Source organism: Durio zibethinus, chromosome 24 (assembly GCF_047325235.1).
Source record: "Durio zibethinus cultivar Kanyao isolate XHJ-2024 chromosome 24, ASM4732523v1, whole genome shotgun sequence".
NCBI lineage: Eukaryota > Viridiplantae > Streptophyta > Magnoliopsida > Malvales > Malvaceae > Durio > Durio zibethinus.
The window spans coordinates 20,229,786-20,246,031 of NC_143185.1; the positions used below are offsets into that span (position 1 = coordinate 20,229,786).

At 31.0% G+C, this 16,246-nt stretch overlaps 1 protein-coding gene and 1 pseudogene across 3 annotated transcripts; both read right to left on the minus strand.

Moving 5' to 3' along the window:
- Window positions 1–7,213: 7,213 nt before the first annotated feature.
- Window positions 7,214–10,397, minus strand: EMB3111 (Tetratricopeptide repeat (TPR)-like superfamily protein). Its single transcript, XM_022919532.2, has 2 exons — window positions 9,511–10,397; window positions 7,214–8,622 (listed from the first exon to the last, which is right to left on the minus strand). Exons 1-2 carry the CDS (start codon window positions 10,235–10,237, stop codon window positions 7,616–7,618), a joined length of 1,734 nt encoding a protein of 577 aa, XP_022775267.1. The 5' UTR covers window positions 10,238–10,397; the 3' UTR covers window positions 7,214–7,615.
- A 1,754-nt stretch (window positions 10,398–12,151) lies between these two features.
- On the minus strand, window positions 12,152–14,463 carry LOC111317153 (UPF0496 protein At2g18630 pseudogene; annotated as a pseudogene). Of its 2 annotated transcripts, XR_016333054.1 has the most exons (3): window positions 14,344–14,463; window positions 13,998–14,138; window positions 12,152–13,638 (listed from the first exon to the last, which is right to left on the minus strand). The product of XR_016333054.1 is annotated as a UPF0496 protein At2g18630 pseudogene, transcript variant X2 (transcript). The 2 variants fall into 2 exon arrangements; XR_016333053.1 differs by lacking the exon at window positions 14,344–14,463 and having other exon boundaries at window positions 13,998–14,317.
- Window positions 14,464–16,246: the final 1,783 nt, after the last annotated feature.

Consider the following 16,246-nt stretch of genomic DNA (forward strand, 5'->3'; position numbering starts at 1 on the left):
ATTTAAGGGAAAAAATATTAATAAATTATTGGATTTTTTTATGCCTAGCCAATTTGATTTTGCCTTATCTAAGTTGTTAAATTCAACATTAATTTAATAAAATAAGAAAAAAAGTTTAATCACGTGAGTAATATTTTTATAAATAATAAATTAATTTAAGTAATATACTCCTAACTTTAAGTACCGACAAGAGGTAAGAAAGAATGATATTACACAAATTAGGTATTAAAAATAAGATTAATATTTGATATAATATTAATATAAAACTTTAATTATATAAGCAAAATTAAAAAAATGATACATATTTTATTTTTTAAAATATATTTTAAAAGATATGTGATATTTTTTTAATTTTATTTGTGTAATTAAAATTTTATATTAATAATATATTAAATAATATATATATATATTAATGATGGGGACTTTTGTTGTATAAGTCAATTACAAAACCCACGAGCCACTTTAAAAGAGTAAGATAATTTGTTTGGACTCATCATTTTAGCATGTGTGTCGTAATGATTTTGAGATCGTTAGACATAAAAGAGTTTTAAAATAGAGAAAAATAAAAAGAAGTCGTCACCAATCTTTGTTAGGGTGTGATTGATCATCCAAAAATTTATCTTTTTAATAAAACTATAAAAATCGGTTTAAAGTTTATCAAAAAGCTAAATTTTGATCTATAAAAAATCAGGTTGGGTTCGAGAGTCGGTTACATGTGGAGAATGATTAGCACCTCCACAACGCCCATAAATTGGTATCATTTAATTATGCGTTATTTTCGGTGTTGGATAAAAATGATTTTGACTTGAAATTTAATACTAATTTATTTCATTTTAAAAAATATTTTTGTTAAAATTTTTATTTAGAAATATTGAAAAAATCTTTAAGTTAAAAAATTATCTTAAAATTCTTCAATATCTATGTAAAATTTAAAATAACTCTTTTCGCTTAAGATTTAACACAACAATCCTTAAAATGAAATAACACTCTTTATAAAAAATTATTGGTGACTCTCCAACATCTAGGCAGAGTATCAAGAATTATTTCTTTCGGAATGTTATTTTTATTTTATTTTGTAATATCACAATTTTTTTTAAAAGTATTATTCTTTTTTTATTATAAAACATTTTATCACCAAGTAGTAAATAAAAATTAAAGATAGAATAGTACAAATAATTACCGATAATAACATGCTAACATATGTACGTCAATGAATGTTATGTAAAATGAAATACAATTTAAAAGTTAGGTTCTTAAGTATAATAAGACTACCTCGACTCTCCAACATCTAGGCAGAGCTTAGGTGCGACTATTTATATTTAAGATCTCAATTTGCTATTATATTTTTTATTTATTAATCTTATTATTAATGCGAATTAAGAAATCGTGTGAAAAGACTTAACGAAGCAAAATTTCCTAAATATCCCATCATCTAGGCATCATTCGAGAACAAATTGCTTCAAATGAAATTTTCACACGTGTCTTTAAGATTTTTAGGATGTTTTGAGTAAGGGTTTAAGTAGATGTTTTAAAGGTTAAAGTTTCAAGATTTTGAAGATTTTGATTTTAAGGTTTTGGATTTAAGTTTTTAGGGTTTTAGGGTTTGGTTTTAAGGTATGAAAGGTTTAGGATTTTGATTTTAGAGTTTGAAGATTTTAGGGTTTTGATTTTAAAACTTGAAGTTTGGGTTTTGGATTTTAGGGGTTTGGATTTAAGAGTTTAAAGGTTTGAGATTTCGGATTTTAGGGGTTTTAGATTTTAGGGTTTTCGAATTTTAGGGGTTTGGATTTAAGGGATTTCAGATTTTAGGGGTTTCAGATTTTAGGATTTTGGATTTTAAGATTTTGGATTTTAAGGGTTTTAGAAACCTGGGATTTTGAAAATTAAGAATTAGAGTTTAAGGTTTCATTTTTAAGAAAATACGAACATCTCTAAAAATCTCCAACATCTAGGCGGATTTTCGAAGCAAGTTTGATTTTAATAATTTTTTAAAATTAATTAAAAATTTCTTATATTTTTTTTTATGAAAATTTGTTAATAATAATTCTCCAACATCTAGGTGAAATTATTTCTTTAGAAAAATATTTTTTATTCCCTCCAACATCTAGGCAGGGAAAATAATAAAAATTATTACCAATTTTTTGAGCCATTTTAATATATATTTTTAATTATTATCTTACTTGTTTTTATTTTTATTATTATTAAAATAATTATCTTAACAAATTTAAGAATTTATCATGCATCAATATATAAAAATAATAATATAAAAAAATTCAAAAATTCAAAAAAAAATTTGTTTACCTAAATCGGACTGGTCAAAGATCGGTTCTGTTGGACTAAAAAGGAGTTGGTTCGGCTTGCGGTTTAATCGAACCGACTAAGGAGCGGTTCGGTTCAGTTTGATTGAACCAGCATCAGAGCTATTAGAGGAACCGGGTCAGTAGGTCGTTGCGTAAATCCCAGGTAAGGTCACGAGCTAGTACGGATCCTCCCTGGTCCAGACGATGTCGTTTTGGTTCTTTGTTCTAAAACGGTGTCGTTTTGGACAGCTGAGGCTATATATAAACCAACATTTTTTTTCTGTTCAATTTTTTCTGTTCCTAAAAAAAAATTTTAGAGCTTTGGAGAGAGCTCAGGCAATCCACCTGTGACCGACCGTCGGTGTCTTGCTGCCGCCGTTTAGGCCGTCACTGGTGGTGGTCATCGGTGGTCAAAAAATTTTGAAATCCTCCTAGAAGCTTTATTCGACGCGATCTTTATGGATTCGATCTCTTTTTCACTAGAAACGACCCCGATTTGCGTAGATCAAGGTTCAAGGTTTTCTGTTCTCTTTTTTTTTTTAAACTGAAGCTGATAATGATTTTTTTATTTTTTGTAGGTAGCTTGGCGCTGGATTCCTCGCCTAGCGAGGATTGTGTTTTTTTTTTTGTATTTTGGTTTTTGGTGGGCGAGGGGTTGATTGGGATTAGGAATAACAGTGTGTCTGCATGGTTTCTTTGGTGGTGGCTATTGGTTTGAGTGCAGGTGCTGAGGTTTTGGGCGTTTGAGTTTTTTGTTCGAGGATGTGTCCAAGAGGATAGAGTGTTTGAGGGCAGTGTGTCTGGTGAGGAAAAGCTAGGTGTTTGGTGCCAAAGGGGTGTCCGAAATAGAGGTTTTTGAAGGGGAAGAATCTATGAGGTTTTTAAGAGCTTTAAATGGGGGGATCTGGATGATTGTAGGGTGGCTGTAAGTGGGCTGATCATGGGCGGTAGTGGCACCGTACCAACCCTTTAGTTTCTATCTCATTTTTTTTATTATTATTATATTTTTTAAAATTATTATTATTATTGATATTATTAAAACTATTAATATTAAACTGAAATGAAAATAGTAGATCCGGACAAAATCAATATCTACAATGTGTCACAAAATAATTAGAAATTAATCATATAAAGTATAATATTATATCTTTCTTGATGATAATAATTTAGTTAATTTCTTGTTTATAACGTGAACTTGGAAAAATAATTCTAACAAAATTTCCTTGTCTCTATCAGACAATGGATACATGTGCCCATCCATCTAATTAATATTAAATCATAGTAGGATTGTTTTATGGTCAATACAAATTCAAATGCAAAATTCATGGTTTAATTTATATGATTATCTTTAAAAAATTATAATTTAGTAAATTTAAAATTTAAATTCTAACACTTATAACATTTTTTTTATCTCCATGATGCAACATCTTTTATTAAATAAATACAAATTAAGGTGCAAAACTCATTTTACCATTAATTTGATCAATTATTGAAATCTAATTAGCATTTTTACATATATCATACTTCATAAGAAAAACTTATCACATTTTCTGAAAGATGATATTTATTAATGTTTATAACTTTGTATTTACACACTTTAGCTAATAATAAATTTCATTTTAGACCCATAATGTGAGTTTTTCATGATCCATCTCTATCATATCTTCCAATTTTCAACTTAGAAATCAAAATTGATGTCCACAATTGAAGAACATGGCTTCAACCACTCAATGCTACCTAGCTTTAATTAGGTAATTAGATTGAAAACCTTTCACTATGTTATGTAAGCAATAACATAATCATAAATAAAATCAGAAAATTTACAATTATTTTTAATAAATTTTATAGTAAAGTAGAAATTTTTTTGACTAAATACTAAAGCCATAGGCGTAAGCAATAACATAATCATGCATAAAGATAAAATGAAGGACCATAATTGCCAACCTTTTGTCTATTGAAGAGTTCAATAATTAATAGGCCTAATTGTAGACTCCTTTAATTGCTTAATTTGTATCAACACTGTTTTGTCATGACTTTGAAAACTTCCATTTGGAAAGTAGCGTACTAATTATAAAAGCTATATAGTAAGAATGAACAAAACAAAAAATCATTCATTGAATTCAAAATTTAATTTAATTTATTCATAAAAAAATAATATTTAATAAATCTAAAATTTAAATTTGTAAATTTTTTTATTTTCAAATTACAGCTTCTTTCATTAAAAAAAAAATTATCCTTTTGATCATCTTATAAGCAATAGGCTCATTTTTTATATTGTTGTATACCAAAATCTTTGTATATATATATATGTATATGTGTGTGTGTATCAGAAAAATATAATACTTAATAAATTCATGTTTTTAACTCTAAATAAATTGTTAACAGAGTAACATGCTTTTAGTTATACATTTCATTTGTTTCGTAAAAAATGATTTTCAAAAAATGATTTTTGAAATGTTTATATTTTATGAATTGAAATAGATTTTTTTATTATTTGGATGAATTAAAGAAAAGTATTTTTTGTTATTTGGTTGTTTTCTTGGAAAGTCTATTTTTTTAATAATATTAATATAACTATTAAAATATTAAAAATTATTTATTATTAAAATATATTAAAATTATTTATTATTAAAATTATTAAAATTAAAAAATTATTATATTTTAATAACAATATTTAATATTAAAATATTATGTTAATATAAAAAATACTTAAAATAAAATTATTTATTATTCTTTATATTATTTATTAATGTATTATAATATTATTTATTAGTAATATTTATTACTATATTATATTAGTATTATATTATTTATTAATAATATATTATTTATTCATATATTATTATAATATTTATTAATGAAATTAATAATATTCATTATTATATTATTTATTAATATAATATTATTTACTAATATTAATATATTAGTATATATTTATTTATAATAATATTTATTAATATAATTTTATTTTAAATATGTAATAATATTATTTATTAATATAATATTATTTATAAATATATATTATAATATTATTTATTAATGATTTTTGTTAATATATTATATTAATAGTATATTATTTATTAATATAATATTTTTATAAATAAAATTATGCTCAAAAGTATTAATAAATAGTTGTATTCGGAGACAATTTTTTTTAAAAAAAATATTTTTTTCCTTTCAAATTTGTAAAATATTTTACAGAAAAATAATATCATTTTTCATTAGTTAATAAATTATTTTTCGTTGAGCAATTAATTTTTATTAAATAAATATTTAAAATATAAAAATTATTTAAAAAAAATTATTATTTACAAACCAAACGAAACCTAAATCTCTACCATATTGTGATTTTCAAAGGATGTGTAGTTTGCTTTTTGTGACCCAAGGACCCAAGCACCTTCAATTAACTTCACAAACTGCCATGACTTGGAATTTTAATTACTTTTATCCAGCAGATATGATAGATCGATTGATATTCCTTTCCAATAGATATTCTAAAGAATATTAGTGGGTGGTACATGTCCGGCATTTGCACATCTAATAATAGTACAAGAATGGATTTATATATCCCTGTCTGTCACGTTTCTGAAAAATGCTCACCGCATTTCTAGTCTGATTCCCCCTCAACTTGGTACAATGATTCGGCCAATTTCAGCCCAAAATGCAAGTGATCTGCACTCGAGAATTTTTTCCAAGAATGAAACAAAAACAACATGCAAACATGGACTCCACCAATGTGTTAAGAATGGTGAAATTCCAGTCAAAGTAGGGTTGGCGATTTAATCTATACTTGGTGAATTTTAATTTGATTTAATTTTATAAGATTAATTTTTTTTTTAAATCGAGTTTTGAATTGAATCAAATCAAATATTTTTTTAAAAAATCAAATCAGATTTTATGTATCATCAACCAATCCAATATATATTATTTTTATTATTTATTTAGTTTTTATTTATATATATTTTATATTTATTTTTAAAAAATAATATTTTATATTAAAATAATATTATATTAATTTTAAGTTAAATCGAATTGATTATAAAATTAAACATAAGTGAGTTGAATTAGTTGGAATATAAAAAATAATATTTTAATTTCAGATCGAATTAAATTTATAAAATCGCGTTTGAAATAAGCAAAAGTCTAGCTCAACTTGATTTATTGACATCCATAATCAAAAGTGTCGACTAAGACAATAACTTTGGTAAAACGCCCGGGAGTTGGGTTCTGAGCTAAACATCACTAAATAAAATGGTAACTAATATCTTGAAAGAAACTAGAAAGACAGAAATCAACACTAATGCTATATATATATATATATATATATATATATTGACCATTTACAGTTGGCTGAGACTAGAATGTTCCTATTCCTCTGTTTGCTTCTCATTCCTTAGCAGGTGGATGGATTTGGTTTGGTCTGAAAAAGCGATGGCTGTGAGGAAAAAACCAGTGAATTGGAACACTTGGAATGCAATAGCCTGATCTGACATTTTGAAAGCAAAACTTGAGCCAGTCTTTAATTTTTTTAGCGTGAGCAATTCAGATACCCCTCAATGTCCAAGGAAATAATAACAGAATAGAGGGTTATGTCTTATCTTCAAGAAAATGGACCACACATGAACCATGCACTCTCTTTCTCTATGTTTCAGTTATGCTCAAGGTCGAGCTTTTATCTATTTAGTTGATGATATATAGCATATATTCTATTGGGAAAATTATTACCCTGACCTGCATAAATAAGATTGTGGATTGTGGGCATGCGGTTGGGGTTCTTTCACTTTTATTGCTTTTTTAGACAATATAAGCCGTTGGATCTCTTCATTTCTAAGATGATGTATATCAATTGTCAAGAGAAGGCTTTAACGTTCTATTTGGAGCATCTTTATTTTTACCATTTAGATTGGGAAAAATGAGCTGAAATAAATTGAACTTTATTCATATAATTGTAAAAAATCTGCTATTGCAGTCAAACGCACTTACAGGGAGATTAGTCAATGTATTGGTCATCAACAAGCACAGACCATAGAATCCTTTGTAGATCACTCCAATTTAGATCACATTCAAAATGTAATGCGCATTTGTTCAAGATGCAGCATGAGAGCCCTATCAGTATAAGCAGCACCAAAAAGATTGAATCTGTGGACCAATTAAATACTTCCACCCACTCTTGCAATCTAGGTTGCCATTAATCTTCCATTGGAAGCACTTCATAAACATTATTGATCAAACCCCTCCCCTCTCACAATCAAATAACACCATACCGCAGCAGCTTTCCTTCAAAATGAGTCTTGTAATAAAACCTGACAAGTTCATCAAGATACAACATCCCTAGCAAATAGGATGTCACAAATCTTTTCATTGGTAGGAATGGATTCGCGGAAATAAGCATCCTTCTGCAGGCTTTTCTTTTCCTTCCTATAGGTTTCTGCTTTGGAGACTCTACCAAGTTTCTCAAGACCAGCTAATAGAACACAGTATGTACCTAAAGAAGGATAAATCCCTTTTCTTCGCATGGTTTTGTATATTTTAAGTCCTCTATCAGCAGTCCCAGCAGCAAAATAGACACCAACCAAAGCAGTGTAGGTAGCAACACATTTATGATCATCAGGCAGTAAATTAAAAATCTTTGCAGCACAAGTGGGCCTTCTAAAACATCCAAGCTTATAGATTAGGAGCGAACCTAGATAAACTCCAAGAGAATGTCCAGCTCTAGTCATTTCCATGACAATCTCCACTATATCAGTAAACGTGTTTGATCTTATTAAACTGCCTATTAAAGCAAGATATGCAGTTCTCTCAAGATTTATACCTGTTTTCACACTGTATTTGAAGGCCAATAAAGCACCATCCGGCCTACAATGGTTACAGTTTATATGAATGATGGCAGAGATCATTTCAGAGTCCAACTGTATATTCTTATCCACTGACTCAGTAAGTAAACTGTCAATGGCAAGAAGATTTTTCTTTTTCAAAAAAACCCACACTAGACCTCTGTCTAAATTTAAAGGAGCTTCAGAAGCATTTCCTTTATACTCAGCTTCTCTTTCATTGCCAATGCATTCAACAGAGATATGAGGATGCACTTGCCTGAGGAGGACATTGCTCTCACCAGCAACTTTAAAAGTTTCAAGAGCTTCTAGAAATATGGGGTACCGAAGAAGAAGATAATTTTCTTTCATGTACTTAAGGATTTGGATAATTGCTCTTGTCTCCCCTGCTTTGCAACATTTCTCAACCAAAATATTGCATGCAGCTTTATCGGGCTTAACTCCAGCTTCTTGCATTTTGTTGAAAATCTCAAGGGCTTCTTCATACTTGCCTGGATCCACCACAAAAGAATAAACATCTTCCTTGTAAACATGATACTCCAGCAAAGGCAGCTAGATGCAGCCAAAGCAATTAACAGTAGCATTCATCTGTCTTAAAATGCCAAACCACCAAAAATGTACATACATTTATAGAAAACATTCAAAAGAACACTTCTTTTTCTGATCAAAGACAACTATTGACAAATTCAGATATAAGCTTTCACATTAATTGTACTTTTGTAACCAACAACGAAAACTGTAAAACAAACAAGATTAAGAGCCTATGAATGCAACTCATCACTCTGTTTGGACGTTTACCATAATGCTGCAGTTTTCAAGAGTTTTAGATAATGCAAGTTTCAACTAATAGCATGCACTGATACGAAGAGTGAAATGTCAGGACAAAAAGAGTCAAGAAATTGACATTGTGCGAAGCCTTGTTGAGCTATATGTGAGGAACTGAGGAGGATGATTACATGGATTAGGTCCTTTTTAACAGTTTTCAACCGTGTTCTCTTAGGTTCTCCTACTTCCCTCTCTTGACATAGGTGTTTTTCATTAACTCAAGATTTCTCACATGAGCCAAAGAGAGTATTAAAAACAGAACATTCATTCCTCAATGACTAAAACAGACAATGCCATGAGATTGGTGTGTTGTTGTACTCGAACCAACCTGAGTTTATATCTGATGTGCTAATTCTATACACAGTCACTAAATTACAACTGGCTACCTCATTGTAGTCTAAAAATTAATGAACATTAATTTTGATGAAGTGGCATCAAATTATAAACTATAACGTAAATACTATATAAATGCGCAGTTGTGCATGTGCACCCCATTTAGACAATTCAACGAACAGGAAGAAAGCATTACTCAAATAAGTCATTCGTCTACTTACCATCCCCAAAAAGATACTCCATCAGCAGTGTGTAAGTATAACAATTAGGAGAAATCCCAGACTGAAGCATCTCCTTATAGACATCACTACCTTCCTTAACTCTCTTATTATCAAACAGAACTTTCATATAAGCCGTATATGAAACAACAGTAGGAAAACACCCTTTTCCTCTCATTTCCTCCCACATTTCCACTGCCCCATCAACATCTCCACTCTTTGAAAGCCAATGCAAAATCGAAGTATAAGTAACAGCATCAATTTTTAAGCCCTTTTCTTGCATTTGCTGAAACAAATACTTCATTGATGAAATCCTCCCAGCTTCTCCAAAAATGTCAAGCATTGTTGTGTAAGTGAACTGATCATGCTTAAAGCCTTTAACTTTACCAACCCAGTTGAAAAAAAGCCATGTTTTTTCCATTGGTGGGTGGGTTTTGAGGACTTGGTTGACTGTAAAAGAGTCCCATTTGATGGGTAGCTGTTTCAGTTGGGTTTCAGCCGAGTCCCAAGTTGAGTACTTGAGGATTTTGTAAATGTTTGATATTGTGCCTCTCATGTAAACTTTTTGCTTAACATCAAGTGATTTCAATTGGGTTTTTAAGGTTTTGGTAAATCTGTGTTTGGTGGGTATTTTGGGTTTGTGTTGATGAAGAGAATGTAAACATTTGATGGGATGAATCCAATGTCTAAATTTTCTGGCAAATCCTTGGAGATTATTGATTCTCAACATGTATTGAGATCAGAGCTTTTTCATGGACAAGCTTTTGCTTTCTAATTCCAATGGCTTCAACAGCGAATCAGCAATGACTGGGGCGAGCCGAGAGAAATCGATAAGGGAAGGGATTACAGAGACTGCTTTGCTTAATTTTGGAAAGTGTTGGGCCAAACACATAATAGTAAAAAAGTTTGAGGATTACTTTAAACACAGCTTTAATCATCCTTCTATCACGGTACATGAATGCATTATGAATTTTAAGTAATCACTTTTTTTAAAAAAATTTCATGCAGAATTTGAGTAATCATTATTTTTATCCATAATTCTCATTATCATTGTTGATGAAGTTCAGCCTAAAGCATAGGCCATGAGGAGTTTGGGAAGATATTTGAGTATGGTTGATAATTTAATCTATATCCCAATAGATTTTGATCTGATCTATCTCTTGAGATTTTTTTTTCTTAAATTGAAATTTGAGTTGGATATTATTGAATAAAAATTCGAGGTCAAGTTTTATATAAATCCATTTTACCTTAACCTGATATATATTATTTATTTATTTAATTTTATGTTTATATTTATATATATTTTTATATTTAAAAATAATATTGTATATTAAAAATAATATTAAATAATATTTAATATGTAAAAAATTAATATTTTATTACTTTTGAATTAAGTTAAGTCGATTATGATTTTTAATATATACAAATCGAGTCAATTTTGAATATATAAAAAAATTTTAATATTAAATTAAATTTAAATATTAAATTTATAAAATTAAATTTAAGTTCGAAACAAATAAAAATTCATATCGATCCATTAACATCTTTATACTTGAGACTTGAGAGAATGAAAGTTATGGAACCATTTGAGAATAAACGTTGTAAAAGAAATTTGAGAATAACCAATAGATTCATAGGTTCAGTAGATTCAGCTCAGTTAAACTAAAACCCCAAAGGTGCTAGAATCCAGCCCAGGAAGCTGCAGCACATGCAGATGCAATTTTGATTCAGTAAAGAAGCAATAGTTTGAAGCTGTTTGAAGTTTTGAACAAACACTTCCATTCAGTTTGAAGTGTTGATTCGAGATTCCTTCAAGAACTCTTCAGCTTTCAAGTTTCAACCCTTTTTCTCATGCTTTTAACACAATCTTCTCCTTCCCTTTTGTTTTCTTGCCATAAGAATCTACATGGTCTTAAATTCTCATAGCTTTTAAACCCCATTCCTTTTGCAATGTTTAAGCATCATCACTTCATACAATGGATAGCACTGAACAGGGAGAAATAGGACTACACCTGCTGGGAAATAATCATGGAGATCAGTGGGTAATGATTCGACCTGTATCACATAGGAGGCTTTGCATCATATATAGAATTGTGAAGCTCAGTGCACATTTCGGAATCTTCACATCTAAAAAATCATGGATACTTCCTAACGAGTTTGCACTAATAACATCCCGCCTAGGGAGCAAACTGCAGAGTTGACATGTTTTTTCGATTCGAATAAAAGCATCAACAGAGAAACTTGTAACATAACAGTATACTTTTCAACCAAAGCATAGTCCCAGATTTTTCCTCTTTCAACCCACCTTTTTCCATCTTCGGCAGACACAAACAGATGAATGCAGGCCTTTACATGGCCACAAAGAAAAGTAAGCAACCATGGCATTCTTTTTATGGTCCTACATAGTTACTATGAATCAACCGGTACAGAAATATTTCGACCAAAAAAAAAAAAAAAAACTAGACAGAGATTATTACCCATGTTCTTTCTACAGGCCACTCACATGATGCTTAAAATTCATAATTGCCCCAATCATGCTAGTTGCACCAACCAAATAACAATCTTCACTATTTCTGATGACAATTGCATTTATAATTATAGCAATATAAGTCTGACCCACAAACCAGATCCAAACACTTGACACTAGAATCAAGGAAGATTTTTTTTCTATAAAAGAAAATGGTCTAAATATGGACCAAAATTAGATCAGCTGAACAATGTAACAGTTATATATAGGAGCAAATCCAGATCTATTCATCCGACAAGTAGAGATCGAATTTCATTACTTAGAGCATAAAATTGATACAACATACACACGGTTTAATAGTCATTGCTAGAGTTCCCAAAGGCTGTCTGTAGTTGTTGAAGTGCCAGAATGATTCATCATCCTCCGCAAAATCATTGTCCTCGCCATCCTAATATCACGGCTGCACATATCAGCCTGTTGACCCAATTTCTCAATGGTTTCCATAAATACTTCCAACTTTCTCTGGATCTCATCAATTGCAAGTTTCACCGCATCCTCTTCTGTAAGTGCAAAAGTAGTATTAAGCTGCAGCGATTCAATATCAATTTCCAATCGGCTGACAAGCACTCTTACGCTTTCCATGTCATAGATTGTAATGCGAGCACCAATCTCCATTGTTTTGATTAACTCCTTCTGCCCTTTCAGCTCATTCTCATAGCGCTTCCAAAGCCAGCTGCACCATTTTCCAATTGAACCAATAGGAACTACCATTGCACCTGCCACAGCTGTTACAACAGGCGGTGCAGCTATGGCTGCTGCCACCACAGAAAAAATCAACACAGAGACAAAAGTGGCTACAAACAAGACATTCGATACCCTCCTCCAAGTTTTCAGAGATTTCAATTTCTTATCGAGCTTTCTCTTCCTAACTAGCAATTTCCCTAGCATTGATTCCTGCTGCTCACGGACTGAGTCAAACAGTAAAAAGAACTCCTTGGTGAACGGCTCCTCAGCTGCTTTAAATTTCCTTAGTTCTGCTAGGGTTTTCACAAATTTCTTCTCATCAGTCCCAACTTGCAACCCTACCTCTTCCTCATAATACTTAACTGCCAACTGAATAATTAATTGGTTGTTTCGAGCACGTTTGAGGCAATTCTCAAGGGCAGTACAAAAGTCTAAAGTCTTTTTACTGTTCTCAAAGTATTCCTCCACCAAAGAAAACAAGTCCTGATTGTTCCATATATCTTTCTGAGATTCTAAAATGATTTTGGCCACTTCCTGGTTCGTTTCAAGAAGACATCCAGTAACCTCTTTGAGCGAGTCCAAAGATAAGGATTGAACACCTAAACCAGCAGCAAGCGTGCCTATGACATGGTTAGTACGTTCATGAAGGGTTACATCAAAATGTTGCAAAGTTGGATCATGTCTACAAGCAGCCTCGTATGAGCTCAAGTCAGCTTCAAACTGAGAATCAGTCTTGTCTGGGAAAGACGGTTCAGGACCGCCTCCTTTCGTTTTGCTAGATTGACATCCCATCATAGCTGATAAAGATTCAAATGCTGATGGAGAAGATCTTAAAATCCCAGAAGCTCTTTTGGCTTGTAATCTATCGATTTACAATGCTAAAATAGCTCTTTTTGGACCTAACTTTAGATGAAGTTTCACTGCAAGAATTAGATAAAAATTATATAGATATAGCTTTTAATGTAGAAGTTGACTTAAAGGCCAAAGCTTGTTGTAGGTCAATTCTAGATAAAAATGGCAGAGATATCATGATCTTTTAGGCTTCAGTAATCCACAGACTAAAAAATCTCAAATCTAAGTAGAAGTAAGTAATCAAGTTGACTCAGATTGAAGGACAACAAATGACCAAAATAAGAAAGTTTGGACAAGATCTTAAAAACCCAGAGATAGTTTTTAAATGTGTACAGCAATTAGATCCAGATGAGAATAAACTAATAATCCCAAAGGTAAAAAAGATTAAATCTTTCAGATATCCCAGAAATGAATGAGTTTAAGGTACCTGAGTTTCAGCCGAAAGGTCAGAGATTTCGATGGTTTCCAGATTTCTTCTCGCTTGAAATCCTTAGGAGATAATAAAGCTCAGAAATCTAAGCTGACCACAAACAAGCAAGCTCAAAAGCTATGATCCTGTGAACCCAATCTTGACACACAATTGAAGATTAAACCATCAATAAGAATAAGGATTTTAAAAGAAAAAGAAGGGGCATTAAAATAAGGAAAGGCCTTGAGAGAAATTGAGAAAAAGGAAAGGAAAGTAAAGGAAATTGAGAGAATAATTTTAATTAAGTGGATGGAGAAGATGAATGTAGTCAACACCGTTTCCTACTTTACACTCCTTCAAATACGTATGGTGTAAAGAGTAAGACCGTAAGAGTAGAGTCGATTTTTCTCGTCTGATGATAAAGTCAAAGACGGAAGCTGGTGAGCTTTTGAGCACCAAATCGAAGTTCTTTAAAGCCAACGCGGAATCCTTGCAGATGGTTCTTATATGTATGATCATGTCATGTTTTTTCTTTTGGCCACATACATAATTATTACAATGGTAATTACCACAATATTAATAGTTTTTGAGAAAATCTTGAGAAAAAATACGAAAGGGTCAACTTGTTTTTAATCCATTATTTGTGACAAACTGATACAATTACGATTTGTATATTCATTTGGACAGGGCTTGGAACTTGGTTTTGATAGTGTTTGGACATGAGTTCAATCGCCGGCGTCAAGATTTTTAATCTTAGGAAAGGTTTTACAATCTACACTGCTAAGCTCTAATACTTCAGCCAGAGCTCAAAGTTTACGGGTTCATTGAATCCATGGATGCAAAACTTTCATATTTTGCATCACAGCTTCAAAATTTTTAATGTTATATACAGCCTGATTTGTAGGTTTTGTACTGCTAAATGAGGGATAAAATGAAATATTTGAAAGAAATGCCCGACTGATGCATGGATCTTCTAGGCTTGGTGTGCAGCCAAACCCCAGAAATTAAAAAGTCATCACAGAACAAGCATGAACTCAGCCTGAGTTGTTGAATTGCTGGAAGGAAGAAGGGATTTTTCAAACTGAACTGAGGCAAAATTCTGATTAGTTGAGTGCCATAATCAGAGATGAATCTTCACTCATTCATAGTTTGTACCTGTGAAATCCAACAAACTGTAGTACTCTTCAGCAAACAATTACTGTAGGTTCACCTTTCAATCTGTTTATCATCTGACTGGCTTCTTGAATCAAGCATGTTCAATTTTCATTTTTTTTTTTATCTACAACGTAGAAATTTCATTATCTTTAGGCAGATGCTGTACCAGGGAGAACAGAGTCATCTTGCTAGTTATATTGACAATAGTTTGCCAGGAGGAATCAATAAAGAGTTGCCTATGCAGATTCTGCAGTCCTTTTTGGTGCTCTGAACTCTATCCATCCATCAACAATAAGTTCAGCAAAACAAAAGCAGATGAAATCCATTAAGCAACATAACAAAACTACCACATTGAACTTAAATACCTTATCATCACACGCAGGATAGAGCAAGAGAATTGGAAGTGATTGAGCAATCTATCACCAATCATTGTAGGCTATTGGCATTGAAGACAATAACATAATTTGAACTTTAGTGGAGCTTGGTTCTTTACTTTTCAACTACTTGGTTTCAGTTGAATTCTTCACTTTTCAAAAACCAAATTTATAAAATAAACAAACAAGATTCACAAACTTCGTTTTATTCACAAACTTCCTGTGGTGAAATTTTAATATCATATGCATACAAGCCAGAAAATTCCAGTATCAGGTAAACAAATAGTTCAAAAATATCTTCTATAAAGTGACCTGAATATAACATTAGAGCAGAAGAAGCTTTGTTCCAAAAATTTAATAGAACTGCACTCATGAGCACTAATCAAGACACGTTTGTTAACTTGATAGTTTCGTACAAAAAATGGGCAAGGATTTGCAGAGGTAGTGTCATAGCAGGCAATTTGTCAAAAGATACACATAACCTTCCCCTTAATAAACTAAAATCTGTAGTTTCATCCAGAATTTGCGGACAGTGAATGAAAATTTCACAACCAAGCACCGCAGAGCAACAATTACATTCTCAAAAGTTACCACCGTTGCAGAAAAACATGCTTGGAACTAGAAAAATATTAGGAAGAGCCTGAGTTTATTGATGACATAGAAGTCACCAGAATCATCATTGTAACAAGATGCTGAACGAACTGACTAGATTTATATATATAAAATAAAATTTTCCGA